Source organism: Podarcis muralis, chromosome 13, assembly GCF_964188315.1.
Source record: "Podarcis muralis chromosome 13, rPodMur119.hap1.1, whole genome shotgun sequence".
Lineage (NCBI taxonomy): Eukaryota > Metazoa > Chordata > Lepidosauria > Squamata > Lacertidae > Podarcis > Podarcis muralis.
Genome location: NC_135667.1, coordinates 6,496,861 through 6,511,466, shown reverse-complemented (window position 1 = coordinate 6,511,466; position 14,606 = coordinate 6,496,861). Strand labels below are relative to the sequence as shown.

At 51.5% G+C, this 14,606-nt stretch overlaps 1 protein-coding gene across 1 annotated transcript; it reads right to left on the bottom strand.

Moving 5' to 3' along the window:
* Nucleotides 1–360: 360 nt before the first annotated feature.
* Nucleotides 361–6,013, bottom strand: NRL (neural retina leucine zipper). Its single transcript, XM_028703022.2, has 3 exons — nt 5,741–6,013; nt 2,285–2,678; nt 361–1,197 (listed from the first exon to the last, which is right to left on the bottom strand). Exons 1-3 carry the CDS (start codon nt 5,920–5,922, stop codon nt 820–822), a joined length of 954 nt encoding a protein of 317 aa, XP_028558855.2. The 5' UTR covers nt 5,923–6,013; the 3' UTR covers nt 361–819.
* Nucleotides 6,014–14,606: the final 8,593 nt, after the last annotated feature.

Here is a 14,606-nt window from a genome sequence, read left to right as displayed (position 1 = left end):
GTGAGATTATTTGTGTACAAAAAAAAACACCACACGTTTTTCCTTGCTGGAAATGGGCTCAAATGGTTTTGTGGCATCCGCCCGGTTTCCCTATACAAAATTGCATATTTTGTATGTGGCCCTCAGAACAGCCTACTGGATTGAGCCCAGGGCCGAATCCAGGATCTTGTTCTCACAGTGACTGGTTAGATGCCCTAAGAGGAAATCTGCAAAGCAGGACATGAGCTCAAAAGCAGGGTGCATGGATCCCCAAAACCCAAATCCGGTGGCCCCAATTGCTTCCCCAGGCCCCGCTGCAAAGACATCACTGCCCAATGCACCGTCGCTCTGGGGAGAAAATGGAAGCCGTCTTCAATCATCTCTCTCATACACACACACTCTCTGGCTTTTATTATTTTTCCTTTGCCTGGCGGTGGAGGTAAGAACGATGCAGAAAGCACACTTCTCAGAAAGCCCAAGAGCTCCCGGGGTAGCTACACAACAGACTCGATGGCGCTTTGGCGCCACCAGGAACCATGGGAAACTTCAGTTCCCGGGGTTCCCTGGAGGGGAAGGAGCCACGGCAGCCACAAGACCTGAGAGATGCTTTTGCCGTGGAGATTGTCTCCTCGCCTGGTGGCCTATGTTCTCTTGCGCCACCTGGTGTCGGAAAAGGGGAGTGCCTGTGTTCATGTTGCCCCCTAGTGGAGGGAAAGAGGGGGGCAGCCCCTTGGACCACGGCGACCCCCAGTGGCCAAGTTGGTGGGGCAAGAAAGCAACCTGCCCGGTTCCCTCGACCACCCACCCACCCACAGTCCGTCGCGCCAGGAAGGGAGCCGCTCATAGGTAAAAATGTGCCATTGAGGTGGGCTGAGGCGCCGGAGGCTCCGCCCCCTCGCCGCAGTGTCCCCCGGCGTCCCCCAACAGCTTCTGGCAGCGGGCCTTGTAGATGTCCCTCTCGTGAGCCACCCGAGCCACCTCGGCGCGCAGGGACTCCAGCTGCTGCGCCAGCTGGGACTTTTCAGCCTCCAGGACGTGGCGCTGCTGCACCCTCTTGAAGCGGCACGACTGGGCGTAGCCGCGGTTCTTGAGCGTGCGCCGTTTCTGCTTCAGCCGCTGAACCTCGTCTTTGCCGAAGCCGCGCAGCTGGCGGTTGAGGTCGCGCACCGACATGGAGACCAGCTGCGCGTCGGAGAAGCGGTCGCAGAGCGTGGACAGCTGTGAAGGAAGGGAGGGAAAGGGAGAAGGAACGCCGGTGAGTAGGAGAGCCGAAAATCCCTCCGGAGAAATTTCCCTCAGGAAATCCCTCAGGTTTTTCCCCCCTGTAACCAACCAGCCTCCCTGGTGGAAGAAAATCTCCACGGCAGAATTATCTGTGAATACTCCTTGCCAACTTTTGTCCCCACCCAGATAGCTCAGTCGGTAGGCAAAACATTCCTGCGTCGTAGGGAGTTGGGCCTGAAGATTCTCAGTGTCCCATTCAACTCTACAATTGTATGATTTTATGTTATGTTTGTTTATATTTATTTACAGTCATACCTTGGGTTGAAGTCGCTTCAGGTTAAGCCTTTTCAGATTGTGTTCTGCGGCGACCCAGAAGTAACAGAGTGTGTTATTTCTGGGTTTCACCGCTTGCGCATGCGCAGACGCGCAAAATGACATCACGCGCATGCGCGAAAGCGGCAAATCGCGACCAGCAGATGCGGGATGCAAACGGGGCTCCGGAACGGATCCCGTTCACCTCCAGAGGTACCACTGTACTTTTCTGGTAGATCTCCACATTGTGGCTCTCAGAGGCATGTAAGGGAAGGGTGCTCTGCGCATGCTCAGGAGCTTTCGTCTTTACATCTCCAGCGCTTGGAAAGCGAATAGCAGGCAGTAAAAGTCTTGGGTGTAAAACCCTCTTAACTACAGCTGTGGGAGGGCCCTGCACTTGTTTATTTCCTGGTACGACACGTTGCACATGTTAGAATCCCAGAATTGCAGCGCTGGAAGGCACCCGAGGGTCATCTATTCCAACCCCCTGAAATGCAGCGATCTTTCGCCCAACGTGGGGCTCAAACCCACCACCCTGTGATTAAGACTCTCCTGCTCTAACCGACTAAGCTGTCTCAGGAGGACCTTTCTTTATTGAACTCTGGAACGGAAAAATAAGCCTCTGATCTGAAAAAGGACCCTTCTGTCTCTCCCGCCTTTCTCCTATGAACCTCTCGGCACTTTACAGAGCTCCCCATTCTGTCTCCCACTCCCCAAACGCCCATAATCCAACCCACCCACCCGCCAACCTCTTCCCTCTCCCTCTCACCTGCTGCTGTTCCCCACCGGCTCCCTCGATGGCCCCCAAGAAACCTTGGAGCTGTGGGGCCGTTCCGCCGCGAAGACCCCCGTCCATCACCGGGACGCCCAGGAGAGCCTCCACCGCCTCGTCCAGACCCGGCATCAGCTGGGCTTCGGGGCCACCCCCTGCCGCCGCCGCCAGCGTCTGGTGGAGCGTGGCCATCCAGTACAACTCTTCGAGGGTGGACTTGGGGTCGCCTGCCTTGTCCAGGGTGGGCGAAGGGGGCACGGAGCTGCAGGGCGTGGAGCTCAGGGAGAAGCTGCCCCCCATGCGAGACACTTCCTGCTTCACCTCGAAGCGCAACAGGTCGATGTCGTCCAGGTAGTCCAGGCTCAGGGGGCTGGGCGGCGGGGCACCCATCCTGCGCAGATGAGGAGAGGAAGCAGGGAGATTAGACGACTTCTCCCTGAGCTTTCCCCAGGGATGGAGAGCAGACCTTGGAAGCCTGAAGGTCGGCTTAATGGATTAGCTCTCCGTGTCAAAACAAACCCAGCGTCCTGTTCTTCTCTACTTGGTTGACACCATATAACACCGGTCTTGAAAGACCTACGTTGGCTCCCAGTACGTTTCCGAGCACAATTCAAAGTGTTGGTGCTGACCTTGAAAGCCCTAAATGGCCTCGTCCCAGTATACCTGAAGGAGCGTCTCCACCCCCATCGTTGAGCCCGGACACTGAGGTCCAGCGCCTAGGGCCTTCTGGCGGTTCCCTCACTGCTAGCAGTGAGGTTACAGGGAACCAGGCAGAGGGCCTTCTCGGTGGTGGCACCCGCCCTGTGGAACGCCCTCCCACCAGATGTCAAAGAGAACAACAACTACCAGACTTTTAGAAGACATCTGAAGGCAGCCCTGCTTAGGGAAGCTTTTAATGTTTGATGTATTACAGTATTTTAATATTTTTTGGGGAAGCCGCCCAGAGTGGCTGGGGAAGCCCAGCCAGATGGATGGGGTATAAATAAATTATTATTATTATTATTATTATTATTATTATTATTATTATTAGTCCACACCAGCCCCCCAACTGAGGGGCGCCAGCCCCCATGCTTCCTAGTCGCTCTCCGCTGCCTCGCAGCAGAGCAGGGCAACTAGAATATCGGGTGCCAATAAATCCTGCCGTTGGGAGGGGAAAAGTTAACCCAGGCTGGGCTGCTTCAAATTCTGAAACAGAAAGAGAACCCCCCTACCTAGCCAGAGGGTGCTCTCGGACTGTGGTTTTATTTTTATTTTTAATCATTTATTCAATTCATATACAGTGGTACCTCAGGTTACATACGCTTCAGGTTACATATGCTTCAGGTTACAGACTCCGCTAACCCAGAAATAGTGCTTCAGGTTAAGAACTTTGCTTCAGGATGAGAACAGAAATCGTGATCCGGCAGCGCAGTGGCAGTGGGAGGCCCCATTAGCTAAAGTGGTGCTTCAGGTTAAGAACAGTTTCAGGTTAAGTATGGACCTCCAGAATGAATTAAGTACTTAACCTGAGGTACCACTGTACCGCCAGATCTCAGGACAGATCTTGGCAACATAAAACTACAACAGCAGGCTATTCATGTTTACATATGTATTAGGATAATAATATCAAATCCATTCCAGAATGCATGGGAGTACATTACATTGTATTTTTTCCTACATTGTATATATTCGTATATTGTTTCTTTCTACGCATTTATGTCCCGTTTTGTTTTTTGTTTCTTTTTCTTCGCATCCCTTTCTTCGCAACCGAAACCTTTTCCGTCAAAATATTGATACAAAAAACCCCCACGGAATACATAGTAATAATAAGAAGGATATAAAAACAAGGACAACGGCAAACCAACCATCCCCTCTCCCACAACAGATTTCAAAGGGTGTCAGATGTCAATCAGCTCAAGGCCTGGGTGAAGAGGACCCTTGTCGCCCGGCACCTAAAGGGGCCTAACAAAGGGCTGCCTCGCGGTTAATGCCAGTGTGGTATAGTGGTTAGAGTGCCAGACGAGGACTTGGGAGACCCGAGTTCGAATCTTCACTCGGCCACAAAGCTCACTGGGTGACACGGTCGCTGCGCCCTCAGCCTAACCTAGTTTTCTGAGGAGGGGGAGGACCACGAACCCGGCACCCTCAACAAGAAGGTGGGAGATAAATGCACAAAGCAGAGGCACATGACTTCCTCCCAGTAATTCTGGGAAGTGCACTTTTCCCGTTGCAGAGTTCCAGTTCCTTAACAAACTACTTTTCCCAGGAGTCTCTTGGGGGCAGTTTCTGATGTGCTTTAAATAGTGTGGGTCTGCCCTATACACATTAAGGCCAGCCAGCCAGCCAGCCCCTTTCTGATCCTGCCCTGAGCAGCTAGCCTGTCCCTGTTAAGATTATGACCAAGATCTGCAGAAATAAATCTCGCCTTTTCACTCCAAGCACCTCCATTAATCACCCTCTGCAAACAGCTGTTTCCTGTTGAACTACTGGTCGCCCCACCCTGCCTGCCTAGGACATCTCCTGCCTCTCTTGCTGGAGGGAGTGCAAGGTTGCGGGTATCACTGGGCGCCGTCGCAGAGTGTTTATGGCGAAGTTAGAAGTCGGGGGCTTCTGATCAACCTGGAGCAGCTATAAAAAGCAGCAATTCTCTCTCTCCCTTCACCCCATTCCTGGCCAGCCTGTCTTCTTCCCCTCTCTTAAGAGCAGACCAAAGACTCTGGTCTCCGGCAGCGCACTAACCACTATACCGTGCTGCCTGAAAACGCCGTCGGGTTCTGTCGGTTCTGGTTTGATCGCAGCGGAAAACCCTTCCTGGGTCCCTCGAGTTTGGTTTTCATATCCCTCACTTTCAGAGACACGCAGTGCTTCCTGGTCCCATTCGCTCTGACTGGTTTTGCACAGTCCTGCCCCTTCTGTGTCCCGTCCTTAAATAAGACCCACATTCAAAGCTGCTGTCCTAAACCCACTCGCTTAGGAGCCCCCCCCCAAGCTAAAAGGGACCTACCTCTGAAGAAACAAGCCCAACAGGAGAGAAGAGGGGAGCCCACAACATCCCTGCATCCGGATCTAGGGCAACGTCCCCGCAAACCTGGTTCCCGCCGGGAGTTGTAGTACGAAACATCTGGAGGGAGCCAGGTTGTGGGGTCGGGGGAGGCCTGCTGTAGATGCAGCCCTTTTTTACAGCAGCCTTCCAGGAGAAAGCAGAAATGCTCAAGGAAAGTGATTTAGGGGAGAGAGGGAAAACAAACGAGAGAAAGAAGACCACAAGTTGTTTGCCGCTCTTCCCAAACGCCCCACACACAGACACAAACCCTCAAACGCCTCTCCAAGGCTGTTTTGCTGTGGGTCTCCAGGAGGGGGGGGGGAAACAGCACCCAATAGGTTTGAGACACCTTGGGGTGGGGGGAAAGACCCCACACACACACATACACACCAGGAATGAACCCTGGCCTAGCCTGCGACCTCCCTGCCCACCTGTTTGTTTGGGAGTCCATCTGCCTCCTCCGCGCAGCTCCTGCGGTCCAGCTGTTGACCTTCCTGGCCCCTGCCCTTCTGCTGCCAGGGGAGGGTGGCAGTTGCCCAGCCCAAGAGACCAGAGCCCGGACTCCGGGGTCCCATTTAAAGCTCTGGGGAAGGCTGAGCTCACAGGGACGCATTAGCCACCGGCCAATGGAGAAGGGACCTTGGACCTCATTAGCATGCCGGGGGAAAGGGGGCAGGCCCAGGACCTTTTTGCCTCCGCACCCCCCAGCCCAGAGGCCTCTTCCCACTTCTGTGGGAGTTGCTTGAGGGTGTCCCTGAACCCTCCGCGCCAAGGAAGGCCAGTTTCGTTCTGCTCAGCACTTCCTCATCTGGAGAGAAGAAGAAAAAAGCACAGAGGCCAAGTTGTTGTTGTTCTTCGCTCCTCCGGCCTCCCGGCTGCGGTTGTGCAGCCAGTCACACAATCGCCGGAGAGGCCTGAGTCACAGTTTCCAGGCAGAAAAGCTGGGAAGGGCTGTGGCCCCTCCAGAGCGATGTTTCTGCAACATTCGTCCCTTTTGCCACGTTCATTATTTCACCCTTTTCTCAAGGTGCCATAAAGGGTAAAAAGGGTAAAGGGACCCCTGACCATTAGGTCCTGTTGTGGCCGACTCTGGGGTTGCTCATCTCGCTTTACTGGCCGAGGGAGCCGGCATACAGCTTCCGGGTCATGTGGCCAGCATGACTAAGCCGCTTCTGGCGAACCAGAGCAGCGCACGGAAACGCCGTTTACCTTCCCGCTGGAGCGGTACCTATTTCTCTACTTGCACTTTGACATGCTTTTGAACTGCTAGGTTGGCAGGAGCAGGGACTGAGCAACGGGAGCTCACCCTGTCGCGGGGATTCGAACCGCCAACCTTCTGATCGGCAAGCCCTAGGCTCTGTGGTTTAACCCACAGCGCCACCCGTGTCCTCCCGCGTCCTCCCTCAATTTATCCTCACGACGACCTTGTGAGGTAGATTAAGCTGAGAAGCAGAGACTCAAGGTTGAACAGCAAACTTTGTGGCCAAATGGGGAGCCCCACACTCTCGCCTCTGCCCCACACTGGCTTTCGGGGCACGAGAATAGCACACAGGGTCACAAGATTCTGCAAGGAATCTTGGGAACTGTAGTTTATTGAAGACGCCACGGTTTGTAGCACTGTGAGCGGGTAAACTATAGTTTCTTTGCGGGAAGGTGTGACTTTCAAAGTGATGCGCGGTGCCGACACAATCTTTGCGGTGGAGTCACGCCACTTCAGTTGGTTCTGTAACACGACGGAAGCGGGGCCAAAATAAAACTGGAAGATTTGAGGCAGAATGGCGGGATTTCGGCAGAAAGCTGCAGGGTGCTCACCAGATAAGAATGAAGCAGTGTGGCCGCACCAAAGCTTTTTCAGGGGCAAACAGGATTGCTTGTGGCCTTCCTGATTGAGCCCCGAGTGCGGATCATGACGAATGTGCAATGAAAAGGAACGTTTTTCAGGGAGGAAATCTAGAAAGGGAGAGAGCAGGGTGTGACGGAAAGCTGTCCTGGTGGGGGCAGCTGAGATGGGACTGTGCGCGGTTGTGCCACTTAGCTCAGGTGCAGGGCTAATAACGCCAAGGCTGTGGGTTCGAATCCCCGTAGGAGCCAAGAAAACCTCTTAGCTCAGCGGTAGAGGACAGTATCTGCTTTGAAGAACATTGGGGAGATTGTTCTGAGGCCACATATAAAGGCAAGGCTAAGAGAGACCCCTGCCTGGATCCCTAGAAAGCCACTGCCAGCCAGTGTAGGAAGTATTAAGCTAAATGGGCCATTAATCTGGCTTGGCATAAGGCAGCCTTCTGGGGTCCCTCTGCCCCCCACTTTCCCAGTTCCCAGTCCTGGCTGAACCCTTCAGCCCTTCAGTCACAGCCTTCGCTTCAGGCCCTGCTGTCAACGACAAAACGGTGGCAGCTACGAAACAAGTCATAATGAGCACCTCTGAGCATATGCAGAGGGCGTTTGTGTCCCTAACCGCAGCTCGCCTTGTACATGCCTGGAGCTAGGAGGAGGGAATCGGAGCCGGGTCGCTCTCCGGGACCATTTAAAATATTGAAAGCTGCCTCCTGTTTTGCATGGAGGAGAAGCACTCTGCACATGCTCAGAGACAAGGCCGTTTTTGTAAGCAGAAGCCGTCTCCCTCCAGGAAGGAGGGAGACCTCTTGCCCTTTCGCCCTTTTTATTTTCATCCAAGGTTCTTCCCCCCTGGGGGGAAAGGCACTCTGTGTATGTTCAGAGTCATGGTCAGGGAGAACTGCCAGAACTTTCAAAAGCAAACTTTCTCTCTCGGGTGACTCAGCTGAGTCCATTTTGATGCAACAGCAGAGCGGGCTGGGGGGGTGCACACAGAAAACGGGCAAAACCTCACTTTGGCGCATTAAAAGGCCCTCGTTCGTGGGGCAGGCTTGGGGCAGCTGGGGGGCTGGCCGGGGACGACGACATGTTGTCCAAGCCCAAGCCTGTGGCCCGGTTGCCATGGCTTCTGCCCCGGCCTACGCTTTCCTAATACCCAGCGGTTGCTAGGACAAAGGGGCCGGGGAGCGTTGCTAACCCTTTGTGACAGGGGATTCTCGGCCTATTCAGGGTGACGTCACCCTGTCATCAGGCCTCACCCCACCGCTGGCCCGGACGCTGCCAACCCTGGCGTGACCTCCCCACCTGACCGGGCCCTGTTGTTAAGCCGTAAAGTGGGGGTAAAGCGGGGGGGGGGGGGGAGAGCCTCCCCTGGCAAAATAACAGGCCCTTGTCCTGTTAGCCCCTGCCGGTCCCCTCCGTCCGCTACCCAGAGCTCAAACAAACAAACCCCAAAAGTTTGGGAGGTTGTGCACAAAACGCGTTTTTTCTTCTTCTTGCTCTGTGTTGATTCATCTGAGTGGACCGCCTTGCAGGGGGCGTTAATGGGCTCGATTCTGAATCCTCTGCTGCCTTGTGGGAGCAGAAAAGGCTCAGGAGCAAACATACCCTCCGACATTTCTCCGATGGAAATAGGGACGTTGCGTTCCAACGTTATCGTTTTACTGTTTCTACCCCAAACATTTTATTGGGTCGCCCCAGCACTCCGACATATATAAGAAACAGAATAAAACATTAAACATTTTTAAAAAGACGCGACGCCTGCTTCTTGGGAGAAAAGCAATGACAAACCTAGACAGCATCTTAAAAAGCAGAGATATCACCTTGCCAACAAAGGTCCGTATAGTTAAAGCTCTGGTTTTCCCAATAGTGATGTATGGAAGTGAGAGCTGGACCATAAAGAAGGCTGATCGCCCAAGAATGGATGCTTTTGAATTCTGGTGCTGGAGGAGACTCTTGAGAGTCCCATGGACTGCAAGAAGATCAAACCTCTCCATTCAGAAGGAAATCAGCCCTGAGTGCTCACTGGAAGGACAGATCCTGAAGCTGAGGCTCCAATACTTTGGCCACCTCATGAGAAGAGAAGACTCCCTGGAAAAGACCCTGATGTTGGGGAAGATTGAGGGCCCAAGGAGAAGGGGACGACAGAGGACGAGATGGTGGGACAGTGTTCTCGAAGCTACCAGCATGAGTTTGCCCAAACTGCGGGAGGCAGTGGAAGACAGGAGTGCCTGGCGTGCTTTGGTCCAGGGGGTCATGAAGAGTCGGACACGACTAAACGACTAAACAACAACAACAACATGGGATGGCTCAGGAGTTGGATAACTCCGTAGCCTCCAATGAAAATAGGGACATCCTAAGGAAAAGCAGAATATTCCAGGATCAAATTAGAAACCAGGATGGCTTCTCTAAATCAGGGACGTCCCTGGAAAATAGGGACACTTAGAGGGTCTGCACAAACCAGAAGTGGAGTCCCTAAGGGGGTTGGACGGCTCCTTGTATTCCTCCTTCCGGCAACTTCTACAGCCAAGCTGGTGCCAAATATCTTGCTCTGCTTTCCTTTGGGAAGCAAGGCTGAGAGGGGGGTCTTGTTGCCTGGGGAGCCCAGGACCTCCAGACACACTGCCCAGGGCGGTCACTTTGGTGCCACTAACACAGCGGTTCGCCTTCACCCCCGGAGGCGCACTCCATTGTCTCTCGATACAGACGGATGCTGACAAGGTGGTCCTTGTGGAACGGAGGAAAACTCTGGTCCAGAAGACTGAAGGAGGCCTTAATGCCTGCCTTGAGGGCAGATGTGACTGAAGATGTTTTCTTGTCTCCAGTGACAGGATCAGGCCAGTGGTCCATCTTAGCCAAGCGTCCTGTTCTCACAGTGGCTACTCTGGTGCTACGGAAAGAGGCAAGTGTCGGATTTACGTATAAGCTAAACAAGCTATAGCTTAGGGCCCCACTCTCTTGGGGGCCCCCCAAAAAAATTAAAGGGGGGAAAACTGGGTGTACATTTTCAAAATATAAGATAAAAAACAGATAAAATAAAACTTATATACAGCAACAGTGTTTTGTGTTGTGTAGGCTCCTATGATGTGAGCTAGCTTGCGCCTTAAAATATCACTGGTTTGCTCCTTTCTATATACAGTGGTACCTCGGGTTACATACGCTTCAGGTTACACACTCCGCTAACCCAGAAATAGTGCTTCAGGTTAAGAACTTTGCTTCAGGATAAGAACAGAAATCGTGCTCCGGTGGCGCGGCGGCAGCGGGAGGCCCCATTAGCTAAAGTGGTGCTTCAGGTTAAGAACAGTTTCAGGTTAAGAACGGACCTCCGGAACGAATTAAGTACTTAACCCGAGGTATCACTGTATAGGGTGCCTACATTCTGCACGGACTGGTTACATGGCAACATGGGCAAATGGCTTGAGATAATAATAATAATAATAATAATAATAATAATAATAATAATAATAATAATAAATCTTATTTATACCCCACCCTCCCCGGCCAGAGCTGGGCTCAGGGCGGCTAACACCATTAAAATTACAGGAAAAACATAATAATAATAATTTTAAAAATCCAATTTAAAATACAGGTTAAAATGCAATTTAAAATGCAGCCTCATTTTAAAAGTAGCCCATTAGGTCCATAAATGACCATATAGCATATATTCAACACAAAAAACAGCGACAATTTGTTGTTGACAAAGGACAGCTGGATATATAAAGGGCCCCATTACCTTCAGTAGCTTAGGGCCTCATCAAACCTAAATCCGGCCTTGCCCGGAAGCAGAACCCAAACACAAGAGCACCCTCATAGAATGGTAGAGTCGCAAGGGGCTCCCAGAGGCCATCTAGTCCAACCCCCTGCAACACAGGGATCTCAGCTAAAGCATTCGCGACAGGCGGCCATCCAACCTCTACTTAAAACCCTCCAAGGAAGGAGAGTCCACAACCTCCCGAGGGAGACCGTTCCGTTGCCAAACACCTCTTACAGCGAGAAAGTTCTTCCTGATGTTGAGTCGGAATCTCCTTTCTTGCCATTTCAAGCCACTGGTTCGAGTCCTGCCCTCCAGAGCAGGAGAAAACAAGCTTGCTCCTTCCTCCAAGGGACGGCTCTTTATAATAAATATAATAATAACTTTTTATTTATACCCCGCCCTTCCCGGTTCAGAAAACCGGGCTCAGGGCGGCTAACAACAAATATAAAACACTTAATTGAGGCAACAAAAACCAGCATAAAATACAATATAAAACGTGAATGGCAATAAATTCAGAATTCAAAAATCCATTTAGGGGGGAAATCCATCCAATAAACATTAGATGATCACCAGGGCTAGCTGGCTAAATTAGTCCTATTTTGGGCCAGCGAGGAGACCAGGGGAGAATTAGATGTGGGATCCCAGAGCGGGTAATCTTCATAAAAAGGGGAGGGGGAGGGAAGGAAGGGGAATAAAAGATCAGGCTAAGTTCAAATTGAAAGCCAGATGGAATAGCTCTGTCTTACAGGCCCTGCGGAAGGAAGTTAAATCCTGCAAGTCCCTGGTCTCATGGGGCAGAGCATTCCACCAGGTCGGAGCCATCACTGAGAAGGCCCTGGCCCTGGTGGAGGATAATCTGATGTCTTTAGGGCCTGGGACCTCTAAACTATGGTTATTCATGGACCTTAAGGTCCTCTGCAGGGCAGACCAGGAGAGGCGGTCCCGTAAATACGAGGGCCCTAAGCCACAAAGGGCTTTAAAGGTCCTTTAGATATTTGAAGATGGCTGCCTTCCTACGGTTCCCAGCATCTAGCAATTCGAAAGCCTTGCTGCCTCTGACTGTGGAGACAGAGCAAAGCAACATGGCTAATAGCTACCAATAGCTTCCTCCTCCATGAAAATTTATCCAATTTTCTTTTCAAACCATCCAAGCCGGTGACTATCCTGTGGAGGGAGTTCCAAAGGTTAACTATACGCCGCATAGTTGTATCTGCCTGAATGGGTTGCTGCGAAGGAGGGGTGGTGGTGTCTATTTTGTATGATATTATACCATGTTTTTAAACGTCTTTGCTGTTTCATGTTGTTCTCAACCACTTTCGTTGATGTGAGGTGCCTGCATGAAAGGGGGTGAAAAAATTGTTATTTTTAATAATGATAGCAGTATGGTGTTTTTTCTGGTATGGAGTATATGAAAAGCAGGAATGCTGACAAGGCCTTAGTTGAGGTAAGACAACGTGCTAGTCCTTTGTGAGTGCCCCGTAGCCCAGCAAGGTTCGGAATCACGGTAACCCCTGAAACAAAGGGAAGCTGTTTCTCTGTGTGTTTAACCCGTGACCTGTCATTTACCAATACGGGAAAAAAGGCTTAGTTGTGAGCAAGAGGGGAATTAAAAGAGAACCATTTAGCAACCAGGGACGCGGGTGGCGCTGTGGGTTAAACCACAGAGCCTAGGACTTGCCGATCAGTAGGTCGGCGGTTCGAATCCCGCGACGGGCTGAGCTCCCGTTGCTCGGTCCCAGCTCCTGCCCACCTAGCAGTTCAGAAGCACGTCAAAGTGCAAGTAGATAAATAGGTACCACTCCGTCGAGAAGGTAAACGGCGTTTCCGTGTGCTGCTCTGGTTCGCCAGAAGCGGCTTAGTCATGCTGGCCACATGACCCGGAAGCTGTACGCCGGCTCCCTTGGCCAATAAAGCGAGATCAGCGCCACAACCCCAGAATCAGTTACAACTGGACCTAATGGTCAGGGGTCCCTTTACCTTTACAATACTGTCTTATTTATTTTATAGTGGAGTATATTGTTCAATAGGGGATGTGGATGGCACTGTGGTCTAAACCACAGAGCCTAGGGGTTGCTGATCAGAAGGTTGGCGGTTCGAATCCCTGCCACGGGGTGAGCTCACATTGCTCGGTCCCAGCTCCTGCCAACCTAGCAGTTCGAAAGCATGTCAGAGTGCAAGTAGATAAATAGGTACCGCTCTGGCGGGAAGGTAAACAGCGTTTCTGTGTTCTGCTCTGGTTCGCCAGAAGCGGCTTAGTCATGCTGGCCACATGACCCGGAAGCTGTCTGCGGACAAACGCTGGCTCCCTCGGCTAATAAAGCGAGATGAGCGCTGCAACCCCAGAGTCGGTCACGACTGGACCTAATGGTCAGGGGTCCCTTTACCCTTTAACTATTTAGCAACCAGGAAAAAGGTTTCTGGGATGTTGGCGGACAGAGAGTAATGCCCGTCTCCATCTCAGCTTCATCTCTTTGCGACACTAGCAGCTTTTTCAGAAGTCTTTTTGTGCCCTGTCGGTACAGCGCGAGACTCTTAGCCACAGGGTTGTGGGTTCGAGCCCTGCCGTGGGCGAAATATTCTTGCATCACAGGGGCTTGGACTAGATGACCCTTGGTCTCCCTTCCAACTCTAGAATTCTTTGATTCTTCTCTGGATCATCCACACAGAAGAGGAAACATGGCTTTTCAGATTTCAGTTCTTACTGCTTGTAATAATTTTCACCCGGGTGAATTTTCTGTTTGGCTCTTCCTAGATCCTAGCTCGCAACAGCCGGGTTGATCTCTCCATAACATATATCTAAGACCACAGCAGGGTCCTCTTTCCTGGAATTTCACTCTGGACTGGTAGCTGGGAAAATCTGGTTAGCGTTAACTGGACGAGTTTAGGTGGGTCGGTGTAGGATTCAGCAACAGTGAAGAGAAAGTTAATTTTCATACTGCACATTGTGCTTCTAAGTTTACTAATCAAGTTGTATATTCATATTCTGTTTCGTTTCTCCATGTTAGCACTGCATATACTCTTCCTTATTTCTCCTTTCCTCGAGATTCATTTATACATAATGTGCTGTTGACTTCTCTTCGATATAATTTCATTCGGATCCTCTAGTATTTTCACTGGTCTTCTGCTGAGGTCTGACGCTGGTGTCCTGTCCATTGGGACAATCGAAGAACCTTGTTTTCAGGGTGCATTCTGTGGCGAAGAAGGGGAGCAGTGGTCTTGTGCCATTAGATGCCATGGCACAGGTGGAAATTCAACAGGTACTGTTTTCCCCATCGGGCTGTGCTTGCTTGATTTCTGCCTGTCACACAGATGAGGAGACCTGCCAAAGGGCTGGGGAGAGGAAGGCTGCATCCATCTTGGTCTGTACAAAGGCCCAACATGCATACTTACGGTGCTACCTGAATGACCACTAGGCAACACAGCCATGTGAAGGCAAGTCCTCCAAGGGAAACCCTGAAGCCGTTCCACACCTACATTTAAAGCACATTGCTGCAGCAAAGAATCCTGGCTACTTTACTCCTCATGGAGCTACAGTTCCCAGCACCCTTAACAAACTATAGTTCCTGGGATTCTTTGGGGGAAGCTATGGTCCGTAATGTATAGTTAAAGCTATGGTTTTCCCAGGCGTGATGTATGGAAGTGAGAGCTGGACCATAAAGAAGGCTGATCGCCGAAGAATGGATGCTTTTGAATTATGGTGCTGGAGGAGA